This window comes from Ananas comosus, linkage group 9 (assembly GCF_001540865.1).
Source record: "Ananas comosus cultivar F153 linkage group 9, ASM154086v1, whole genome shotgun sequence".
NCBI classification, from domain to species: domain Eukaryota; kingdom Viridiplantae; phylum Streptophyta; class Magnoliopsida; order Poales; family Bromeliaceae; genus Ananas; species Ananas comosus.
Genome location: NC_033629.1, coordinates 3,599,468 through 3,625,263, shown reverse-complemented (window position 1 = coordinate 3,625,263; position 25,796 = coordinate 3,599,468). Strand labels below are relative to the sequence as shown.

The 25,796-nt window shown below is 34.9% G+C and overlaps 2 protein-coding genes across 3 annotated transcripts; both read right to left on the bottom strand.

Moving 5' to 3' along the window:
* On the bottom strand, window positions 1,326-12,830 carry LOC109715176 (magnesium transporter MRS2-A, chloroplastic). Of its 2 annotated transcripts, XM_020240059.1 has the most exons (14): window positions 12,207-12,829; window positions 10,992-11,064; window positions 10,375-10,445; window positions 8,764-8,849; window positions 8,584-8,674; window positions 7,250-7,318; window positions 6,173-6,253; window positions 5,931-6,096; window positions 5,122-5,167; window positions 4,285-4,365; window positions 3,815-3,897; window positions 3,488-3,531; window positions 3,313-3,390; window positions 1,326-1,732 (listed from the first exon to the last, which is right to left on the bottom strand). In XM_020240059.1, exons 1-14 carry the CDS (start codon window positions 12,639-12,641, stop codon window positions 1,676-1,678), a joined length of 1,461 nt encoding a protein of 486 aa, XP_020095648.1. In that variant the 5' UTR covers window positions 12,642-12,829; the 3' UTR covers window positions 1,326-1,675. The 2 variants fall into 2 exon arrangements, with proteins under 2 accessions (XP_020095648.1, XP_020095650.1); XM_020240061.1 differs by lacking the exons at window positions 8,584-8,674; window positions 8,764-8,849 and having other exon boundaries at window positions 12,207-12,830.
* Window positions 18,020-25,527, bottom strand: LOC109715683 (probable glycosyltransferase At5g03795). Its single transcript, XM_020240799.1, has 4 exons — window positions 24,957-25,527; window positions 21,137-21,354; window positions 19,683-20,031; window positions 18,020-18,920 (listed from the first exon to the last, which is right to left on the bottom strand). Exons 1-4 carry the CDS (start codon window positions 25,437-25,439, stop codon window positions 18,252-18,254), a joined length of 1,719 nt encoding a protein of 572 aa, XP_020096388.1. The 5' UTR covers window positions 25,440-25,527; the 3' UTR covers window positions 18,020-18,251.

The window sequence follows — 25,796 nt, the reverse complement described above, 5'->3', positions numbered from 1 at the left end:
TTAAATTTAATCTCCTAGCTTTCTATGACATGAATATGCAGAAGAGACATGAAATTGGCGTGCGGCATTGTTAGGCCGTCTATTATTTGCTTCTCCTTAGGCTATATATATGTCATTCTTACGTGTTTAAACTATTCAAAATAGTGAGCTTTAAACATTCTTCTTAACCATGACATTGCAAAGATGGGTGGTGGTGCAGAAATACAACGTGTTTATGGCTCAAATTGGCTGCTCCGCATTTGGCGTGTTGGCGCTGTCACTATTTGGACCAGGTTGGTTAGCAAGGGGATTTGCTCTTGCTGCATCTATCGCGTTTATGATCGTCACAGGCGCCATCCATCCTCCAGGTAGACCTCTCATGACCTGTCGATTTTATAATTATATGTGCCATTTTAGATTTCCGTTCAGAGCTACTGTGTCAACTGTACGTGTAAAATTGCCTGCCTTCATGGACTAGATCTAAATCCCGGATTAGTCGTAAACTACTCGGCAAGTCCGCAACCAAAACTTGATTTAATGAGCCAGGTGCAATTAGGGAAATGTCTACTAATAGATATTGGGCATAGATTCATTTGATTTTTAGAATATTCAGGTACTGATCTTCAATTCGGTTCAATCTGATTAGGAATTAGTTCTGCTTGTTTTCTTTCGTCCAATCAATGCCTCTCAAATCCAATACAATTTAATTTAGTCAACAAATAATTGTAATTTTTTAAATCTATGTACTCCTAACTTCTTTTCTCTAATGGGGCTTAAGGCCTGTTTGGCTTCGCTTCAGTTTCTGCCCAAAAAAAAAAAAATGATATTTGAGTAAAGCTTCCTGGAGTAGTAGTAGTGAGTTATTCACTAAACCCTCCAACCGATAGCTTCCCTTTGCAGTCGAAGCAGAAGCTTCGAATTGGAGCTTTGATGTTTAGAAGCTTATTTCAGCTTATTCCCACAATAAAAGCTGCAGAGTTTTCGTCTGCGAAATGTCTAGCTGCTGCTTTTCTGAGCAGAAAAGCTATTCCAGATGCTTTAGCCGAAGAGGCACTTTATTGCACACTGGTCAAAGGCTCTTTAATCCATGGGAAGTGCATTGATAATAGGCTCTGATGCATCCGATGGATAAAGTTAAGACAAAGATGGAAGGATTATACTATGTATTAGCGAGTCAAAAAGCACACAACAGAAAAGAAAGTGTTTTTCATCTTGCTTTTTCTGTTTGATTATCCATCTGGGAAAGTATGGCTTAGAGCACATGATTTTCTCGTGCAAAAGGGTTTTTGGCACTAAATTTATCATCTCCGCATGTCAAACTTTGATCCCATGATCAAGACAACATCTTTAGTCAAATACTGAGTTGCAGTTTTCTTACTCTATTTGTCACTGCTTACAAGTTCAAGTACACCAACAACTTACAAGATTTGGGCTTTTAACTTATATGTCTAACCTACCTATCGAAATGTAACCAATTCAATCATGTTGGATCTCCTACCGATCAACTCGAAGTCACATTATCAATCAACAAGAAGAAATTCAGCTGCAAATTGGGCTTTTGTAGAATACTTTTGGGTTGTTCAATATTTTAGCATCTCTAGAATCTATCTAATAATCAACTCATCATTAAACGAATCTATGCTGTCGGAATTGCAGCGGCCAGCCTGCCTCTTTTGTTCATTGATGGTGCAAAGCTTCACCGACTGCATCTCTGGTACGCCTTATTTCCCGGGGCAGCTGGTTGTGTGCTTCTCTGTTTAATTGTAAGTATCACATCATGATTACATTTTCTTTTGACGGGGAAAAGAAAAAAAACAAAGGAAAAAAAGCACAAACAAAAACTCAATTCTCTTCGCATTCACTGCAGCAAGAAATGGTGGTTTATTTGAAGAACAACTACAAGTTTTAGTCCGAGGAGCATCGTTCCACTATTCATTACCAGGCTTTTTCCATCGTCGACCAAAGCAAGATGTCTAGAGTTAATCGATCCCTGCTTTACGATCACAGCGTATTCTTTTTGGCCAGAAAAGATTTGGCAACATGTAAGCATTCGACGACATGAGTTCTGTCATCTATCAGTTTGTTGTATATTTGGGCATAAAGACAGGAATCCGCATGTTGTACCGACTTGTTGCATATTTTCTCCAATCAAATGGTTTAGCCTTGTTTTGTTGTTTTTGATGGCATTAAAGATTTTTCAATGGCATCATCTGAAAGGGCAATTGCGAAAATTTAGCCCGAATCAAATTCACAGAATGGCTCTTGGTTTCAAATTTGGAATTGCAATGGCTCTAGGTTCACTTGCTCTGTTGTTCATTTTAATATTAAAGAGGATGTTAACTGACTGATTTAGAACCTGTAGATCTGCTGTAGATCTGCCTGCTAATTATTCACCGGAATTTGGGATTTGATGATGAGAATGATTAAGATCAACTGCTTAAAATTTTCAAATCTCTACTGCATTTTTGTAACTTTGTGTTTCTCATCTTCTTTATAACCAACCTGATGTCTTCCTGAATCAGCGAGACTCATACACACAACTATCTCAAGATTCCATAGAAGAGCCTGCCCTTTGACATTTTCATCAACAGTACCTCTCTGTGAGGAATACATCCTAATCTTAGGGTAAACATGTGTGGGGACCCCCTGCAACTTTATGCTATTCTGAAATAGCCCCCTGAACTTAGTGTCTTTTTTTTTTTTTTATCGAGCCTCCCTCAACTTTTGATATTTTTTAAATTAAGTGATTTTGTCAACAAAATTTGGAGATATTATCAAACTCATTAGTGATATCACCAAATTTAGTCACTTCGATAACTTTTTAGCAAAAATACTTGACCAATTAGCAGTTAATAGCTACTAGAATCATCAAAGTTCAAATAAAGAAAACTAGAAGTTGAGGGGTCTCAATCAAAAGAAAATTAGTTAAGGGGTCCATTTCAAAATGTGCTATAGTGGAGGAGTCTCCAATCTCCATACAGTTTTACCTGATTTTATCGATGAAAGAAGTGAATGTCACTTCATGCACACCAGTTTTTTCAAACACAATTAAAACCGCCAATCTCATAATCTTTAGAGAAGCATTATTAGAGAATTAACCATGATTTATTGCTCATAAATAGTAATGTTACTGGATTGAATCATTACCAACATTATCTTTATTTGAATATTGATTTCTAAACAATTTACAAAGATAATGTAACAATTCAAATGTCTAATGTTGCTAACATCATGTATTCCTACAAAAACAAATGTTGACTGGAGAAAACATAATCTTGTTATTTAAGTGGTTTCTTTATGCGACAGCAGGAGGGGCTATAATATTCTTCTTGCCTTGAAATACGAATACATGAGAAAAAATGCGGCAACTGCACCGATTATTATTCCCGCTGTTGTCAGCCAAAATGCGCACTGCTCCAGCAAAAATGACATATTAGAATACGATAGAGGAAATACTGGAAATTGTTGCGACATAAATTTACAAGAAGAGGTTTTGATCATGATGTACCACATGTTCCTCAAGGTAGGATTTGAGGTTCATCCCGAATATCCCTGCGAATTGTTATTAAATGCTCTCGTTAGATGAGAAACCAAGGTTTTCATTTCCTCTAGAGATTTTGCTACACGCCATAAATAAAAGGCATATCGGTCACTACAGGTTGCAATTAATCGCCAGTTAACATGACGAAAACCCAACCAAATTTCAATGTTTGGATTTCAAAATAATCATACAAGGCCAGCTTTCAATTAACTGACTGTTGAAGAGCAACTTGACCTTCAAGATTAATAATCAAGAAACTAAAGAAAGAAACACTGTTTCTGAAACTTGATATACCTGCAACTAAAGCCCCAACAGCAACACAAAATGTCCCAACCTGAAGCAGCAGCTCTACTCTACTTACCTCTAGTCGGCGAGAGCTGGAAAACAATGTAAGAATGCAACATCATATAAGAAAAGCACAAGTTGACCTCCATGGAAATGATATAACAATTCTGCATTCATTATAACTATTTACTTATTGGGAAGGAGGAAAAGAAAAGATCAATTAGTGTAGAGTTATTTCGGGATAGAAAACTTTTTCCCATATTCCTAACAATCAGAAAAAGTTACTACAGGAACAACATCTGAAAGGGAGCCTTATATTACCATAACTAATTGACTTTCAGAACAAAATTACTAAAATATAGCAACCAATAGAGAAGTTTCGCAACTATGTAAGAAAACTTCAGACTCTCCATTCATTCAAAAAGACAAAACATCAGCTTACTCTCATGAGTGATCAATATCAATGTAAATATTAGAACCTTAAATTAACTGCAATCGAGTCTTCCATTTCCCTTGCAGAATCAAGAAGTCTTTCTGCTTGGCCATGGCAAGATTCACATCTGAGAAAAATCAAACAAATCAAAACATTAACTTACTGTAACTACATAGTTGGACGTGTTTTTATCAACAATACAATCTTTCTTAGATAAGCCAATTTATGCATGTTTTTGTAACCTATAAGCAGTGTCGAAAAATGTTCTGGTGCTTGCAAGGTGGTAATACAAACTGCAAATTTTCATCAAGGACAACTAGCAATGCATTATCACTCTGCACTTTTTTTTGAGAGAAAGGTAGCATGCTACCCGCTTCGTTTAATTCTTTTAGAAATAAACTTAGCTGGAAATGTAAATCAACAAGGATTCGAACTTTAATAGCCAGAAACCACTATGAAATTTTGATCTCCAAATTACTGAACTTGCCATAATTGATTGTGATCTCCAACATAACAGATTTGAAAATAGACCTACTAACCTGTTCATATAACAATGAAAAAAGAAAAAACAGAAAACACATCTAAAGAGTCAACTAATCAAAACCACCGCTTTGAATTTAGGTTCTTCAGTAAAGCTGGAAGAAACAGTGCACCTGCTCTTCACAATTGAATCACACAACATGTGTACATGCTAGCATGGTAATTGATCAATGTAGTCATGCATTACAGGGTTGAACGGAACGTTTAGACTTGGAGATTTGAGTAACAGTAAATATGGCAATGAATATGCATGCGAACTAGGGGAGAGCAGGATCACATTTCAGACTATTCATTAAACAAAAATGCTTTTTAAAAACTGCAATTTTGCATGAGGGTGCTATACCTTTGCAAATAATTCTCTAGGAGCATTTCAATCTCTTCCTCTTCTTCTGTAGTAGTTTCCAAATGCAGATAAAGGAAAGAACGATAAGTTGGGTCATACTTAAGATCACAAGGTGAATAGATTTGAGAAAAAACTTCAATCAGAAAATAATCCAAGTCGTATCCCCAAGCATACAGAGAAAGTAGCTATCTCATTTAAGTAATGTACCAGCATATGTATCCATAAAGACAAGTGATACAATTATACAAATTATTTTAAATGAAAATAGAAAAGGCGAAAAAAGTAGAACTCTTTTCCTCTTCCATTTTTTTTTTCCCTGGGGCTTTTGCACAGGATGAACATGTCGAATTAGACGGAGTAATAGGCTAATAGCAGTGGTTTATCAAGTGTTCACCTTATATCAGAAAAATTATAAAAAAGCCTAGAAGAATAAGAACTTTGATAACTTATTCTAGCAACCAGCTGTTCTAATTACTACTAGAAAATTTGCCCTCTAATACTTATCATGCACTTACGTTAAGTCTCAATGATAAAACTTTGACAAGTTAAATCTCAATGAATATGAACCCTAACAATTAAATGCCCAGAACCAACCTATCAACTGACTACACTAAGAAGTCTGGGATTATCCTACTGCTGTGCATGCTCACTTAACGATGGATTTTCCAAGTTATCCAAAGTAGCAAAAATGCAGTTTGCTAGAACAGTGAATGTTGGTCTTTTTCATCATAGCACACTATTTGAATTCATTGACCAATTTTCCCCAGAGAAGAGAATCAGCAATAAAGTAAATAACATGGTGATCATACCTTCAGCGATCTGCTTTTCTAAGGGAACTGAACACTCCATGTCGTTGTTGTCTCTACGAACAGTACAATTTCGGCCCATTACACACATCCGACGAATAACAACGGGATCCTCTAAAATATCAAGCAGCATTTGTTTGAGAGCGCCTGCCCGTGATCCCAGCTCAACCTTGCGCATTCAAAGAAAAACATAAGCTCATAGAATTAAAGTCAGGTAACAAAGATCAATTAGCATCACACTATACCAGTGTCTGTTTACTAAGACGAAGCTGCTCCAGCACATCAGCTGTCAATCGATTGGGCAGAACTTCTAGTAATGCAGCTACCTGAAAAATTATATGTAGCAATTAGTGTAACTTTTATTTATTGTAGAAAAAGTTGGCAGAACATGGCTAGTACAATACGGAATTTGCATAAGACAAGATAAGAAGGAAGAAGAGAAGAAAAAGATAGAGAAGCAGGTGAAAGGTGAAGGAACCACCGTGAACCCAGTAAATTTCGGTGATTTACTAAACAAAGTAAAAAACGTCAGTATAAAAGTAAATTTATTTGTTCTTCCTCCTATCGTCTTTCCATTATCAGTCTACTCTCTTTCTATTACTGTTCAAAATATCCACTACCATATTCTTTTATAAGATCTTTGTTGGCATTCATCCAGAACCCTATCTAATACAATATAATTGACAAGTAATGTGTACCCTCAGGAACCCACTAATTGGACAAAGAAAAGTTCATGTAAATAATTTGGGGACAAAAACCCTATCATTTTCTCCTGTTTTACTTAAACCCTATCATTTTGTCGACACAATGGTTCAATTCAAGACCTAGTTATACTTACTCATTAGGTGCACCATGGTAACTTGTCAGATGACTACTACACATCATGTCAATTAAATCCTAATAGTAGGCAAACTCAGAAAAATTCTGTCACAGAATCTCATAGAGGCTTAAGAAGAGCAGAGGAGCACACATCAGCATGAGGATTCTTCACCATTATCTGACAGCAAGATAAACTAATAATGCTTAAATACCTCAGAGCTCCAACATCAAAAGGAGCTCAATGTTATTGAGGACAAGAAACAGGATGTGTAAATACATGCCATTTACATATTAATTTCAAAGTGTAGCTTATGTCAACAAGAATCTGAAAGATTGAACATATACTGCAAACAAACAGTTCCTTTGAACAATATTTAAATGATTTTGGCATCGAAAAAACACAGAAATAATAAGCCAAGTCAACAAGCTCAATTTTCTGAGTTCTATAACCAGCAATCTATTTTAGAAAGAACAATTTATACTCGCTGTGTACCCATACTCACACGAGGTTCAACGTCCATTAATCTTTGTTCCAATCGTTGTATTCTAGAAACTAATGCAGCTTCAACAACCTAGGCACAATGAAAATAAATTAGATGAAAATATATACTCCTTCAAACATTTCATTACATGAAATCCACATGAAACTGGGCACGATAGTTTACTGAGATACATTTAATGCACAAAGTGAGCAAGTGGAATACACTGTAAAAGTGCCGGACAACTGTTTGCTGCTGTTTGTATCAATCATCTTTGGAGTAAAATTATAGAAATAGAAGATAATGAAATAGTGTGACCAACTACGCTAGCCAGCATACTCTAGCTTTCCTTGCATTACAGGCACAAATGCTTTGGGACAACTTAAGGTGTAGCAGGTGTAGGCAAGGGTTGAAAGCCTGGTGCTGTGGGGCATTGGTTCATGGCTCGGCCTATGCTGAAGGAGCTAAGTAGGCACGCCTAGCAAAGATGCCAACTTCAAGTTTCAAAGGCGAGTTTGGATGCTTTCAAAGACCTGGAAACCCTAGATGCTAGTTTCGGTTATTTATATTTGTAGCTAATACTCATAGATAAGATGTAGGCTTCAAGCAAGTTGTGGCTGTTAGCAGTATTAACATACTAATTTGCAACAGTGGAGTGATATGTTCATTGTGATCATTCAGTTCTAAAAATATGTTTGTTTCCTTGAATCTTGTTTTTTCTTCATACTAAATAGCGGAAAAATCAGTCTTCTAACGAGTATTTTACTTTAAAGAAAGTTAATCCAAATGTGTGCCTTCCCATCCTTAGGCACAAGAATTGCACCGTGCTCCTCGTGCAGAGGCTCAAGAAGAATTTGCATCTTGGTGCATCTTACACCTTTCAAAAGTATGGCTGCAGCCCTTCATATGCTCGTGCATCCCAGATAGGCCAAAAAGGCAACACAAAAGCATCATGGGATTTCGTGTTTTTTGTCCATTATAATGGTTTATAAATTAGTAGATATTAAGGTATAAAGAAGGAATCACCGAACAGTATACAACTGTATTTAAGGGCTAAGAACAAGCGGAGACATGAGAAGAGTCTCTACATCATTAAAAAAAAATTCTATCCTTTGACGCAATATTAGCTATCCCTATGAAATTTAAATATGCACAAAGTTCGGTACAACCAATAAAATATTTGATTTCATAAAGTATATATAGCCCTTTAAGTATGTCAATTGCACAAAGGTATGATTATGAGGTCTAAGTATTTGAAAGAAATATCTCAAAGAAGCACAAGGACATATTAGAAGACTTATCCCATGCTATTCAAATAAGTGTATCAAATGGAGAAACTTGTAAAAACAGTATATTACCTCGAGTTCAAAAGGCATGGCAGGCCCTCCATTGATGTTTTTAGGATTTAAACGAGGCAAAAGTGACCTCAAAAATGCTTTCCCACCTTTGCTGCACAGTTGAGAAAATAATGGCCTATTGAAAATATATTTTAACTAGAAAAGTAGCCCATCAAAGAAGTTTTGATTGCAATAAGGCACCTGTTGTAATCAAATATGAGAACACACTCATGCATAGCGATTGCTCGTAATGTACCAAGATTTAGTAATATAGCTTGCTCACGGACCTACCATACAAGGTTTATTTCATATTAGACTTTACAAGTGGTAAAGAAAGCTGAATCACAATTCAACTAAAACTGATTAAAGGAAGTCAGTCAAGAGGAAATAAATAGCTTAAGAGTTATGGCATAAAGGTGACAAGAAAAAATCACACACACAAAAGCTATGTAATACATGCCATATACCTTTTCTCATAATGCAGGTGTAATTCTTATAGAAGTATTTAAACACACTATCACATAGTAGTGCATTGTTGGACAGGATGACGCTGTAAATTATCTCCTTATTCTTCCAAACAAAGCCAAAAATGCGATAGGTGTATTGTACATCCAGCTAAATTGAGTTATAATCTGGGATAAATTAGTAATATTATTTCAGCCAACCTGTGGAAATAGAAGATTATATACTTTATTGTTATTTATTCCCTACATCAATACGATTTATCGTTCATTATCACAATGATCCTTGTAATGTTAGCGCTGCTCACATGTTCTAAAAACTAAATGCATTCTTTCTCATGAAGTTAAAAAAATAAAATAAAATAAAATACAGGTAGGGGTGCTCATGGTTCAACTCAAATGGGATTTTAGTGACAAACTAAATTGAATCGTAGTATCGTCCTTTAGAGATCTAAAACCACAACACTAATGGCTGAAGAAAACTAAACAGAAACCTAAGGAAAAATTCAGTCAGTCTATGTCAGGTTCGACTTTAGTGCAGTAGCACATAGTTCTCTCCCACAGATAGCTCATGTTCAAAACTGGCAGGCATCAGCTGATCAATCTTTTGTAAAACTAGAAAACAGTTCTTAGTAAAAAATTAGTTAGTTTAGACTTCCAGTTCACTTACAAACCTAACTAATTCAGTTTTTCGGTTTGGACCGGAATACAAACAATAATCATACCAAACCAAACTGAATCAAAGCTCCCAATCAGTTTTTGATTTAACAGTTTATCAGCAATTGTTTGATGAAAAATCATACTCCACTTTAGAAGTTTAAGAGAAACATTTTTAAATCAATAGAATGAGAATGAGATATACACGATATGTTAAAGTATCTTATGCATCATATCCAATGTTTAGATGCATCAGTTGGTGTGACAATTAAGAGTTGTTCTGTGAGCCCCATTGTCAGAGGTTCAAGTCATGGAAAGAACTTCCCTTGGGGAGAAGAGAGCAAGGCTGGATAGATCTAATTTCAGAAAGCCATGTTGGCAACAGCCTCATCCATTTGGGATGCATGTTCTTTTACCTTTATATAAAACATGAATCCACACAAGATACAGAAGATATACAACTTGCTACGTATGTTGTAGAAGATTGTTTTAAACATGAAGCAGAAGGTAATAATATTCCATGTTCTTCATGGAAAGAACGAAATTCTCTTATAAATCAGTGGTTTCTTTCGAGTAAATAGTAATATTTCATTTTATACCAAATTACTTCAAAACAAAAAAAAAAAGAGACTACATCAAGAGCAGCACAGTAAATGAAATAACACGCTACAGGGATTAGAAATAGTTTCATTACCAGTAGAGAAGGCATTGAATTCATGAACCATAATGATGGGTCAACACTCCTGATATCTCGAAGGCGAAGGCCTAGTGTTGAAGGAACAGTCACAAGAATGCTGATATGTGCAGTAGTTATGACACAAAAGAGCAGAAGATCTAGCACTAATAGGCATGAGTAGGAGATGAAAAAATATCCGCAAATGCCACTAGTATCATATCTAAATTTGATTCTTTCACTGAATATTTTAATGGGCTAGATAAAGTTCCAGCGGCATTGTAGACAATTTCCTAGTCCTATGAACAAGGAAGGCCCAAGCAACAAAAATAGCAGGATATTTAAGAAAAAGGATCATTGTTGTAGACATCTACAACTTCGTTAAAGGATGACGTAATGATAAATAAATCATAGAATTATCTCTCTTGGAGTTAACTAATAAAGTACAATACTGCAAAGGAACTTCAACAAAAAATTAAACATTGCTCAGTAATATCATCTCCAAAAAGGAAACTGTTCTTGTGAGGCGTAATTCCAACTACTTTGTGGTATCATCAGAAAGTTCAAAGAAGGTCTAAGCATAAAGGAAAAAGTTTGTTAATTATTATGGAAGTGTTCGAGAGGATCTTCTTGCATACCACTTGACTTCAATAGCTGCCTCCTATTAATCTCCTTTGTAGACATTGTGCCATCTGACTTCACTTCAATCACCTAAGTACCATTCATACAAAAGAATTCAATTTTTATTCTTAGTTTTCACTAGGCTAAAAATATCTGGCGCCCCTTTTTTTTTTTTTTTTTTCAAATAGCACTACCAGTCCCTGAACTCTGAGTAAAGTAACATTTTGGTCCTCAAAACTTTTGATTTGAACATTCAACACCATGAACTTTGATAAGGTTTCGATTTAGTATCTAAACTTTCAAAATGGTTTCATCTTAGTCCTTAGATTAAAAATTATTACTTGCACTTACCTCATCTATTTGTTCGTACACTACGAATTCATTGTTTCTTCATTCATCTCATACTTTCAATTCGGAGCTCCAATTTTTATATTGAGAATATATGATGACTCAATGGATAGTGGGCCTGAAATATGCGATGGAAAAGTAGTTGATAAAACACATGATACAAAAAATATACAGACTACAGATGCACCAGGTGTAGGCAATAATTCCTCAAATAGTAAATTTATATAAGGACTAGTATAACTCTTTTAAGAGTTTAGGGACCACTAACGCCAAACTTAAAAGTTTGAGGACCAAAATAAAACTTGGTTTTGAAAGTCTGGGGACAAACGATGCAATTTCCCCAATTTATATACTTTGGACCATTTCCAATGGCATGTATCTTTCATTCATATATTCTACCATCAAATTTTGGGAAAAAAATAAAATTTAGGCTTTAGTGTCGATTTGCACAGGCTGTGCCCACTGGGCCATATCGAGCCAACAAGATATAATAAGATATCGGCACGATACTATTCTCGTGCCAACCATTGCTTTTTTTAAATTAGCAAGTAATTACATCAATACATCAGTACATCAATACAATACAAAAGATTTGCTAAAGATATACAATAATAAAATAAAATATATTGATGCTAAAGAAAATAAATATTTCATCCCCCTTCATGTCAGCAGACAGGTAGTTTTGCGGATGGCAAATATCGGCACAGGCCGACACCTGCCATGCCGTACCGTGTCTGCAAGTGCTCGGCACACCTCGCATCACGGCACTTAAATCCTTGATTTAGGCCCAAATCTATTGAGTTTAGCGCATTCCTACAAAGTTTAATTGCTGTGCCATTAAGATTGCAGCGAAATTTCTAGGGCATCAAGCGAAGTTCAGTTACCTCATAGATGGGTTCTCTGATTCCCAGAGAAAGCGAATCTGAGTACACCGAGCTCCTCTGCTGCTGCTGCTGCTGCTGCAAATGCCCATTCCGAAAGCTCTGTGCGGCCGCACCATTCCCCTCATTCGCCGCCGCCGCAAAACCCCCCGATTGATCGACCTCTCCCACCACCACCGCCTCCTCCTCCTCTTGCGCGAGCCCCTTCCCCTCCCCCGTCGCCCTCGGAGGAGCTCCGAAACTAGGGCAACGAATCTGAACCCCCCCTCCTCTCCTTCCCGCGCTCCTCCTCCTCCCCCATCGGCAAAGAAGCCGCGGCTTCGCGGGAGAAGGGGAGGGGGCGAGCGAGAGCAGAGAGTTCGCCGCGAGGTCGCTGCGGCGGGGGACGAGATCGAGGAGGAGGAGGAGGGCGAAGGAAGACGACGACGACGACGCCATGATCGAACTCTCACCGGCTCACCGGATCCTTCGCCATTGATGGGGAGGGTCGCGTAGATTCTAGAGCTGCTTCTTTTTCTTTTTCCTTTTTTTTCTTTTCCTCCCCGCTATCCCGAAGAGGTTGAGAATTGAGAAAGAGGATGGTCGTAGCATCCATCGCATATGCGGAGGAGCGGCCGCCACGGGATTGGCAAAGTTGGTGAGTGGTCAGGCTGCTGCTCCTCAGTATTTGTGGACGTGAAGACTGCAGTGGCAGTAGCAGCCAGTTCCAGTCACCAGGTGGGCACGTTGTAGGTCGAGCCAGCTCGTGTTCGGCTCGAAATGAGCTCGAGATCGAATTGCTCATTTAGTAAACGAGTCGAATACGAGCTTAATTTTTCAGCTCATTCAACAAACAAGCCGAACATGAGCTAGGATCAACTTGCTCATATTCGGCTCGATAACAGCTCAAATACATATATTTTATATTTATATAATTTATTTAATTTATATCTTTATATATAAATAAATAATTATATATAATATATATATTTATTATTTAATTTTTAGCAAAATAAAAATATAAATACGAGCTTAATTATAAAAAATAAACTCATTTATATATAAAATTTCAACTATTAGATCAAAATCTAATGAATAAAATTTTATAAATTTATTTTTTATATATATTCAATCTAATTTTTTTTAACTTATTATTTCGTTGGGTCCATGCTTGTGAGCCAGCTGGATTGTTCAGACTTATTTATATGAAACGATCCGAACATGAGTAACGAGCCAGCTCGCTTCGGCTGCTCATTTATAACGGCGCCGACACGAGCAGGCTCTAGCCGCTCACGTTGTTTTCAGGTAGTTTACTACACCAGTTGTAGGCCCACTAATCGCTCGGAAAAGTTCGATAGAAATTTGTGCCATTAGTCATGGTTACTGATTTATTTTTAATCACTATTATTATACATAGCATAGAATTGTTTGCAAATGATGTTTAGAGATTGATATATTATATATAGAGAGAGAAGAGGAGTTGGACTGGTGCTACTATTGATTTAGAAAGCATTTCTATTGTTGCTTACAGTTTTTTACGCCTTTGGATCAACGTCTTTTTATTATTTAACATTGGGATTAATACTATAACTCTTAGCATGTGTGGAAATCCAGTCTTCATCCCTTATAGGGGGACCACTAACTCCTAACGGACTAATTCATCCTGATACATAATAATTTTCATCCAAGAGTTTAAAACTTGATAGCAAAAGACGTTTTCTATTAATAGATTCCAGCCATAATTCTAGTATATATATATATAGAGAGAGAGCGAGAGAGAGAGAGAGAGAGGGACGAGAGAGAGAGAGAGTTGAGCTGGAATACTATCAGTAGCAAACAGGCACCATTGCCACCCATTTGTTTTCGATGATGGAACCTCCAAATCGACGATCGGCACCATTGAAAATGATCTATACCACTTGAAGTATTTAGAAATCAAATTTCATACTTTTCCGATATTATTTTCTTGTCCATCGAGTGGGCGTAAAAATGAATGGCTCAAAATGCATATCCTCTAAAAAGTGATGATAGAAATTTTGTAATCATGATCGAGTATAGATCTTGTTCTAAATAGTTTAAAGAATTTTCTAACCAAAATTCAATTAATTTGAATAGCTTTACACCGTTAAACGAGAAAACCCCTCATATCAACCATTAAAATTACTAATTTTGAAACCCTTTGATCATTAGGTAAATGATGTCGAAAAAATTTGAAATTTAATTTCTAAATACTTCAAGTGATATAGATCATGTTCAACGGTGCCGATCGTCAATTTGAAAACTCCATCATCGAAAATAAATGGGTGGCAACGAAGCCCGTTTGCTATCGATAGCATTCCAGCTCAACTCTCTCTCTCTCTCTCTCTCTCTCTATATATATATATATATATAATAAAATGGTGATAAAAAAAGCGATGACGAGAGATTCGCACGACAAATAGATAATTAAAAAAATAAAAATATTGAAAAAATTGGTAATAAAAAGAGTGATGAGAAAGAGTGAGATTCATTTTACCAATAAACAAACGTGTCGAAGAAAGAGGAAGAAGTAAAACTTAAACTGGTTCGAAATGAAACACATACTTAACAATAAAAATTAAAATATTATAAATTTACTCAATGCCTTTCTAAAAATACATATTTTCACTAATGCCCCCTATAAAAATTAAAATATTATAAACACACCTCTAATTTTGAAAATCTTTCAAAACTACCTTTATATGTAACTTTTTGTCCAAGCCTCCAAGCTGAAATAAACGGTAAGTAAATTTCTATTATTCCCCTTGTTCTACTTTTTCATCAATGCCCTGTGTGAGTTTTAACTTATAAATACATTTTACTTATATTTATTAGTGAATTAATTATATTATTTGGAAAAATATTAAACAAAATGCTAGGTAAGTTCTTTTAAGAAATCTTATAAAAATTGTTAACAAATCTTTTAAAATTAGAAATAAAAATTAATTTCAGAATAATTATAGAATGTTACGAAAAAATTACGGAATAATTTTAAATAAATGCAGCTATCTTCCCTATCATGGAAAATATATGGAGCTTATTTTGAAATAGTTTTTCAACTCTATTAAATATTTTTCTCACACTCTTCTCTTTTATTTGCTTTGATTTATTCAAGTATTAAAACAAGAATTTCATAAATTTAAACAGCAATTGTATCAATTTATGATGGTTTTAATTGGTTGTTTTTCTGAAGAATTAACAACTTATAGTAAATAAACAACTTAATTTTGACAATTTGTCAATTATATGGATCAAACAAAAGTAAAAAAAAAAAAGTTTATGAGCCTGTTTCAAAATAATCTACATTTGAGGGGTCTTATACACATTATTTCCATTAATTAATAAGGAAATAAATAATAGGTATACCACTATGAGATTCAAAATAAGGGGCAAAATAGTTTATTTTATTTTTAATATATTTTTATATAGTAAAAGAAATGGATTAAACTATACAAACTTACAGAGGTTAACGGCGAGGGTAAATTAGAAATAAAATAAGTATTTAAATGGGCATTTGTGATATTACTAGTTTTGCAAAAGTATTTATAATATTTTTAATCTTTTGAGGGGAATGAATGAAATTATCCTAAATGTTGAGCCCGTGATTTACTAAACAAAAAATTTAAAAATAGTATAAACAATAAATAAAAATAATTTGAGAAAAGCTAGCTTTTAAGGAATCTATCTATTAATAGCAATTCTAAATTCTAGATTTTGTCTAAAATAATAAATTTACTATCGCTATTGTAGAGATTGTCGAGAAAATAATTCTTTTGTATTATTTTCGAGAAAAACAAAGTATAGGGTAAGATGTAGGCATGTAGCATGTAGAATGCCAAAATGACATAAACAAGCCTAAGCCTTGATATGATATGTTTCCATATGTAATATGAAGGCTAAATTATATTTTTGGTCATCAAGCAATGATTTAAAATTCGAATCAAATCGGTCGATTCAACATGTTTCATCACCCAGATATTAAAGTAATTTGATTCGACCCCTTTAATCAGATAGGTTAAAAAATTGCTTTGAACTGTTCAAAACTGCAGTTCAACAGTGAAACCGACAAATCAATCTGATTTTAATCAAACCCACCAAAGATTTTTTAATCAAATCATACTAAAATCCAATGACTTAAATTAACTTAGCTAATTTTATTTTTTATTAGTACAGATTAATTTTATAAAAAAGTTTAGTTTAATGATGTAGGACATTTAGACTGAGTTTTTTTTAGGCTAAATTATATAAAATCCCTCTGTCAAAATTCGATTTTTCATTTTTTCCCATATCATTTAAAAACCTACACTTTCTTTCTTGTAAAATAAAAAATGTTCACTTCGCCCCCTACTGTTAGTAATCTGTTAGGATTCCGTTTATAAAATATTATTATATATTTTTTATGCCAAAAATGTCCTTGGCCTTCTCTCCTGCGAATATGGTAAGGGGCAAAATAGTCATTTTATCATCACAGTTCACACCGTACCCCCTTGTGAACATTTTTTACCGTACCCCCTTGTGAACATTTTTTATTTTATAAGGAGGCAAAGTGTAGGTTTTTAAATAACAGGGGACAAAAGTGAAAAATTGGGTTTTGACAGAAGATTTTCTGTAATTTAGCCCTTTTTTATCATTATCGTTTTTTTTATTTTTTAAATACTAATTCTATATAACTTAATTAATGTGTTGGAGAAAATACTTCTCCTTTGTTGTTATAATTGATCAGCTTATAATGCATTTAGACTATAGATGACAATATATTAAAAAAGTGAAAACAAAAGAAGAGGTGATTTTTAAGCTTTTATTTTTTGGTACCAAGTAAACACTTTGAATAAAAATATTATTGATAGTCCACTGTCCTCTCCCACACCTCTGAATATGCAAAATTCTATTTAAAAAAATAAAAAGTAAACATTATACCAAGCAAGAACTTAACATTTGTAACTAGTAGTTTTTATGGTCTCAGCATCCTTGATTTAAAATTTAAATAATGTATGATAATATTTTTGGTTATTCAAGTTTAATTATTTATTTTTGAAACCTCTTGTAAATATTTTAAAATCATACAAGTTGATTCAATGAACTACCATTACTCAAATATTACCACATAATAATTCTCATGAATCTGTTAAAATAAAATGCATAACCAAATTTTGTTACAAAAAATTCATTAATTTGTCAAATCAAATAATTTAAAAGGCTTGTGAGAAATCTCTCTTATAAGCTCACTTTTTTTTTTTTACAAAAACTTCTTATAATAATTTTTTAAATTATTATGAGCTCACCTCTTATAATAATTTAAAAAACTTTTTTTATAAATATCTTTTTTTTTTTACTTTTCCTCCCATCTTTGAAAAACTTACATTTTACTCCCTCAATATTTTAAGTTATTGCATTTAGTCCCCCTCCGTCAAGGTTTCATCATTATTCCGTCCATTTTTTATATTTTATACTAAAAATACCTTCTAAAATGACAGAAATATATTAAAAAATTAATTTTTTGTTATAAAGAAGTAAAGATAATTCATTTTACCTTCTTCATTAACGCTGGACTCCTCTAAAAATATTTCTGAAATTTTAAGAGAATAAAATATAAGTTTTTAAAAATCAAAAAGAAAAAGTTAAAAAATAGATATTTACAAAAAAAGTGCTATGCAATTTAGCCCCAAAAAAAAAAACTTTTTAAGGAAGAACATAAGAAGAAATGCTTGTTTCTAAGGAAACAAAAGAGATAGTAGTAAATAGAAAATACACAGACCAATCACTTAACTTTATGATGATTTACATTTTTTTTTCCTTCTTAAAAAAGAAAAGTAGGGTGTTTTTGGTGTATTTCCCACATTACAAGCAAAAAAACACACCAACATTTACTTACTCTATAAAATCTACACACAAAAGAAGAGTAAAACAAGCAGTTTATTTCCCAGCATCAGCAACAACCCATGCCTTTTCAAATGCAATTAAATCACATACATGTAAGTTAAAAATAAAAAAAAAAAATAAAAAAATAAAAAAATCTCTAACTATCACAAAAAACTCAATCTTACAAATCAATCAATCCTTTGCATGAATCCTCACATTGAGCCTGCGAAGCCACACCGAATGCAGAATCATATGAAACACGTCGAACCGCTCCGGCGGGTTATTCACCATGAAGTGCCTCCGCACCACCCTCGCCCTCCTCTGCATCCTTATATACTGCCGCGGCGAGATGCCCGTAAGAATCTTCTTCAGGTTCGGGATGTCTCCGACCGAAACCTGCACCGAGAACGACTTCCAGTTGAGGACATCGCTGAACGGCAAAGAGTAATTGTCGCTGATCGTCACGGGCACGCACTCGAGATACACCGCCTCGACGATGCGCGGGCTCGCCACCTCGTAGCCGCTCGGGCAGAGGCAGAACTTGCTCCTCCGCATCATGTCGTAGTAGGAGACCCCCCTCGGGAGGTATTCGGTGACTCGGATGTCGCTGTCGTTGTCCTTCCAGTGCTGCAGGAGGAGAGGCCGGACGGGGCCGTGGTTGCCGCCCGCGAAGAAGGCGAGGATCGGGCGGCGGGAGGCGGACGGCCCGCCGAGCATCCCCGCGGTCGAGTCGGTCTTGAGGTTGATCTCCGGGAGGGCGACGTCTTTCGACGGGCTGAATCCCTCCGACGTGTTCGCGTTGCAGAGCACACGGATGGAGTTGGAGAACAGATGAGGATCGGCCGACGAGACGTAAGGCCCCTGCGGATTGATGCAATGTGTGACGAATTTTGAGTTCATAGTAAAACATGAAAACATGAATAGAAAGGAGAATGTGAGCTACATGCCTTTTGAAGTGTAATGCAAGTGAGTTTCATTTCAAGTTAGTTATCTTTACCTACCTAGGCGCCATTCACGAACACGGACATGAAATACGAGACACGACTCGACATGCACATGCACGGCTAATAAATATAGTAATCTATATTTATTGTATATAAACTATTAATTTTGTAAAAATATTGTTATATTTTTCATACCAATGAAAGTTAATAAGGTTTTTCATGAATAGTACATGTATTTTAAGAAAAAAAATTCTACAGTGTACATAAGTCATTTATACCATCTAAAAAGATTTTGTATTCATTTATTAAAAAGTCAAAATATATATTATCTTACATTATATATGTATAAAAAAAGTAGATATAAAAAGTATTTGTTTTCTATTGGGGTGTGCTGTAGACGCTCATTGAGTGCGCGTCCATGGCACGTCTGCATCGGACATGAGTCCAAACGACACGGACATGCGAGGTGTATAGCCACGTCCGTAATACATGGCTACCTACTCCTGGTGCTAATTTGCCATGCTTCTGAAATAGCTTTTACAAAAAAGTAGAAATTAGATGTCTGACAAATAGAAAGTCTAAATCTTGTAGCTGTTGCAAGAATCTAAAATGAGCTTTCGAGCACGAAAAGCAGAATTCTGCAATCAGAACTGGGATCAATTTTAATGAAAAGATTTACCCAGTCATGACAGGAGAGCATGAAATGATCCGCGCCGAGGCTTCTATTCCAATACGGGTATTTACTCGCGACAACATTGATGTAATCGAGAACGGTCTGTCGCAAGGGCTTCATGTCGTGCGAGTTAGGCTCGTAAATCAATTTAACCATCTTCACCACACTGAAAGGAAGGAAGTATGCATGGGCGAGCCGCGGATCCGTCGTTCGCAGCCGGTTCTCCTGCTCCATGCCGTGTATGAACCGCCCCTCTGTCGAATATATACTTCGGCAGGGGCCGTCGTGGAAAATCGGCGGCTCCCCTTCCGGGTAAACATAGACCTTGAAGAGCTTCTCCATTTCCAAGTAACTCCTGCACTTTTTGAAATGTGTGTGAAGTTGTTAGTTAAGGAAAATAACTAAAATGATTAAAAGTTCTGATTCCTTCATTATTTCAACTGAAATATGTATCTATTCATGAAAAGTGCATACACACCTATATGATATTAATATTTATTAATTGTTTGGCCCTAACTTTGCTAGTCATGAGCTTTTGCTCTCCTGGAAAGCAGAGATGAGATTTCTAAGTCCATATGCAAAACCTTTTTTTTGAGAAAAAGATTACAAGCTACTTGCTTTGTTTTTTTTTTTCTTTTAAAGAATTGAAATTAGCTAGAAATGTGAAACAACTATATTTCGAACTTGAAACCTCAGGCACGAACCGTCAAGCTCTAGCCAACTGTGCCAGATGCGGTAGGTCTAAAAGCAAGAGCTTTAATGTGGGGCTTTTAATACTGTCGGATAGAATTTTTTTGTAGTCCTTCTTTTCAAGCATTACTTAAACAGCACTTCATTCAATATCACTGTACCTTACAACAGGGCCAAACAGGTCCTTCAATAGTGCATATCCCTCCAAAAATTGACATACATAAGATCTTACCTTTCAAAAATGACTCGTTTATTACTTTATTTAACTAGGATGGTTAACTTTTTTTAAAAAAATTAACTACTATATCCTTTATCTTTTCAAACACACCTCTCCAAAATTTGATAAGCCACTTTTCCTCTCTAGCTTTTTCTTCCCTCTTTCTCCCACACTCCTCGTATACAAAAGTTCATTTTGGTTGTTCCATATCTTTTCTTTTCCTTTTTTTTTCACCGGCCTCTCATGTGAACTTTAATTAAACCCTATATTCTCTTTTTTTTATGTGATCTCTCGGTCAAAAGATTTTTACAAGAACACATTAAAAGGGCTCAGTCTTAAAATTGGAAGCTCTAATTTGAAACTTCTACTAACTCTGATGCAAAAGTTAGTGGGTATTGTATATTAAAGAAATTTCTGATGTTGCTAAACTGCTTATGAAGCTCTCTCCGACCAGGCTGAGTTTGTTGTTATTTAGGTTTTATCTTTTTTTAACAAAAAAGAACTAGAAAGCAATACAAATTAAAAAATAAGTGGCAAGCGTTAACATTCGTACCTGTGAAATGCATGTGCATTCCTGTATACCGGGCCTTTTGGAACATAATCACTATCCTCTATTTCAGATCCATTATTTGCTTTTTGAACAGCTTCTCTGATAGCAGTCCGGGCTCGGGCTAGATCAAGTTCAACCCTCTCTAGGTTCACATCTCTTCTATGTTGCCTACTAGGAGGAGTTGTATGTTTTGAAATAGAATCCTCGATGTATGTTGTTGCCTACTATCAGAAAGTTAATTCGATCAGCGATATAATGAATCTACTACAAATTAATACAAGTACTATATCCGCCAATCAAATTTCAAGTCAAATAAGGGCCTGTTTGTTTGCACGGAAGTGGGGTGGAAGGGGGAAGGGGAAAGTAATTTTCGGTGAAAACAGACCACTTCCGTTGTTCGGTTTACCATAATTTTATTACGCCCGAAAGTCTAGTTAACCCAAAATAATGAAATTGACTTCCCCCTCCCATCGGGCGAAGTCAATTTCGGTGAGGTGAAAAGAGACAAAAGTTGGAATTAATGTGTTAGGGTTACCCTCTACTCTACCCTTTCCTCTCTTGTGTCCCAGACCCAACTCCAAATATATTCAATTGTGGAAGTAATTAAATTTTTTATTTGGATTGTATGTCTAAAATATAATCAAATTTGGTTAGGTAAGTTTTAATATATTTTTTATTTAATTTGTATATTTAGAAAATGATGAAAAATGAATTTGTTAAATGTTAATAATTTTTTAACTTTAGAATTTTATTTGTTGTATTATTATAATTTATATGCAAACAAATAATCAAATTTTTTAAAATTTTATTTTATAATCATACATATATATATAATTATATACATATATAATTATATTAATTTTTATTTATTATAATTTATTATTCACTAAGTTACAAAATAGACAATAATATCACTTCGGAGGTAATTATACTGGGGGTGAAGAGCTACACTTTTTACGTCATCTACTTCCAACCAAACAAACAACAGAACTCGCAGAACTGCACTTCCACAGTTAGAAACAAATAGCGGAAGTGAATTAATTAAGTGAATTAATTTTCACCCCAACTCCACTTCAACCCAAAGTCCACTTCTACCCCAAGTCTACTTACGTTGAAACAAACATGCCCTAAATAGAAGATCCTCATATGTTTTGAACTCCCCTCGCATCGATCAAAATTATTAATTTCTAACCATTTATATCCAACCAAAAATGACACAACGGCATTTTCAAAAGATCAAAGTATGTGTACATTTGTGTTGCCTAACTTGCGAAGCCAACTAATGTCCATATATATATATATAGTGTAGAGCTACTATACTTCCAAAAGTATAAAGGAGTTTGTGTTTCTTACTTTTTGGTGATATGTTGATTATGCCACATAAAAAGGATCCGAAAGAACACGAAATGTATAGCTGATTTGCAGTGAGCTAGCTAATAGCATACTTACCTTCTAATAGAGCATGCTAATGAAGCTTAAATATGCTACTAATAATGTCAGATTATTGATAAATGATGAATGCAGAGGTAAGTTAGTCGATTAATATCAACCATTTAAAGTAGTTTTGTTTTGGTCGACCCTCGACCTTTAAATTTTTTACAATTGGGCTCTCGACTTCGCCCCAATCTGACCCTTCTCATTAATTTCCTCTGTTAAAATATAAAATATTGGCGACATTCATCTTCTTCGAGGACAAGATGATCGACGGCGTATACAAGTTTCATCTTCTTCAAGGACATAGATACATTTTGTTCGGCTTATTTTTCCATGATCCTGTAAGATTATATCATTAAGAGTCAACTTTGTACATGTGACAGCCGACAAGTGATATAGCTTCTAGTTGATATATCGTGTTAAAGGTCTTGCACACATTGCAAATTACATGCGGCAATCTCTCTAAATTAAGGGATAATATCTAATATATCCCTGATTGACTAAAACGTCCTCATTGATTTTCAAAAATTCCTTCAAATGTTCCCAAACCCTAGGTTTACTAATAGGATTTGGGATTTAGAAGGACATTTTGGTAATTTTAGAATAAATTAAAAATTTTTGCATAAAAGGCATAAATAAATAAGCAAAAATCCCGCAAATAAACAGCCTTAGATTGCAATGTGTTGAGAGAAAACCCCAACACAGCTTTTCTTTTAATTCCAATTACTTTTTCTTTTTTCTTTTAAAACTTAAAACACTGCATGTGTAAAAGGATTATTCAATGAAATAAACCTCACCACAGTTATGTATACAAAAATGTTACTGTTTTATTAAGTAACCATCCATCGACGCGCCGAATTCCTTTGAATCTTTCATGCCTTAACCGAAAGGTAAGGAAGAAAGCCGAGAGAGAGAGAAAGCTACAAAAGAAAAAAAGCTCGATCCCATCGAGCGTCCGAAACCATCTTCTCTCAAATCCAAGGGCCTGGAAATAGCTAGGAATGCCTTCTTTTCTTTTCTTTTTTTTTCTCTTTACTACTTTTTAAATTCTTTTGAGTTTGTAGATAAGAATGTTCAAGTGCTCAAATTCCCCCAACAGAAAGAAGAAAAGAATAATGTTAATTTTGCCATGCAAAAATATAACGGGCCCACCTAACTATACGCAATTACAAAATAGGCCTCGCGACTTTATTATTATTAGGATAAACTACAAATATCACCTATGTGGTTTCGCACTTTCTCACTTTAGCACCCTGTGGTTTAAAGTGTATCACCTTAGTATCCCGTGGTTTTATTTTTCTCTTTTCGTCAGCTCCTCTGTTAACATTTCGTTAAATTATATACAAAAACTTCAGATACTCCATCTAGGTTTATCGAATATTCACTTTAGTACCGTTCAGTTTTAACTTTGTCACTTGTTTAACGAAAAAAAATTAATAGAGGGGATAATAAAAGGAGAAAAATAAAACCACGAGATACCAAATTGATATAATTTAAACTATAGGGTACTAAAATAAAAAAAAGTGCGAAACCACAGGGGTGGTATTTAAAGTTTTCCCTTATTATTATTATTTTAATTGAGTTAAAAGTTTTATAGTCGTTATATTGAACGAGACCATTGATTAATTTGATGAAATTTCCAACATTATTGACTAAAATCACTTGAAAATTGACAACAAATCAAACATCAAAGGGGTTAAGGGGGCCAATAAAAAAAAATTAGAAGGGGCGAATTCAAAATGACCTATCATTGAGGGGGTCTTTGTACATTTTTACCTTACTCTAATGCATAAAACAAAGTACAGTAACATTAATACGTATGCATTTAAAGTAATTAATGGATTGTTAGCAAATTAAAATTTGGATGAGAATTTTTGCATTCATAAACTTCTAGAAAATTACCAATTCACATCTATACCCTTTCGGAATCCGATTTTTGTGCATTGCCCCTTAAAAACCCAGTTTCTAACAAAATTTCTCCTCTTTGAAGGAAACTAATTAATTTTCTAATTCGAATCCATCTCCCTCCATAGATTTTTATAGAAAAAAAAGATAACAAAAATCCCTATGCATGTAAATTTAAATTAAGCGTGAGCACACATGCACATACATCCACATGTACATATACTTTGAGCATAAATAAATAGAAACATAATTTTCCCAATTTACAATTTTTTCTACTATTTCTTTATTTACAAGATTAGTTTCTTAATTAGTACCAAAAATGGTCCAAATTAACTACATGCATGTCAATATCAAACAAGTATATATCAAATAAAGGAGAAAATTAATATTAGGAACCAAATAAAACTCACAAAGATTAGTTTATCAAATCCACAAAAGAAAAATAGTAATATAAAAAAATTAAAGAGAAAAAAAGTAAACTCACCTGTGCCGGTGCCGGTGCCGGTGCCGGTGCCGGTGCCGGAGCCGGAGAAACATATGAAGCATTGAAGTGATAATACTCTAATCCACCATTGTAGAACCCCACATGTACATGCCCATCTCCATTGTTATAACTATTATTATTGTTGTTGTTATTATTGTTGTTGTTGTTGTTGTTGTTGTTAGTATCAACACCACCATTGTTGTGGGAGAAAGAGGAAGAGATAGTGGCCATTAGAGCACCTCCACCACCACCAACACTTCTCTTTGGGTTTGGGTTCAAAGGAGGAGGAGGAGGAGGGTGTGTTGAAGAGAACCAGTTATAAGATGGTGTGGTGTTTGGATCAAAGAAGAGGAGCACCACTAGAGAGACCACCATTAAGGAGAGCACCACACACATGCCATGCACCCATGGCATAGTAGAAGAAGAAGAAGATGATGAGGATGATGATGAAGAAGAAGAAGAAGAAGAAGAGTCCCTCATCATGTTGGGTACAACAACATATTTCTCTCTATACTATTCCCTATTCCCTACTCTCTCTCTCTCTCTCTCTCTCTCTCTCTCTCTCTTTCTCTATTCCCTATTCCCTATTCTCTCTTTCTCTCTCTCTCTCTCTCTCTCTCTCATGTATAAATGGGGCATGTAGGAGGAGGTTATATTTATATATATTAATGAGGAATTTTTGTGTGCACTTGATGCACCACCATGCATGTTGTATATATGCACCATATCAAGTAGTTTGTAGGCAGTGTTTTCAAATAAAATAAGTTGTGTATTTTTCTTATACTCTAATATTTTAATATACATCGCATGGGGAATATTTGCTTTGTATTTTAGACCAAT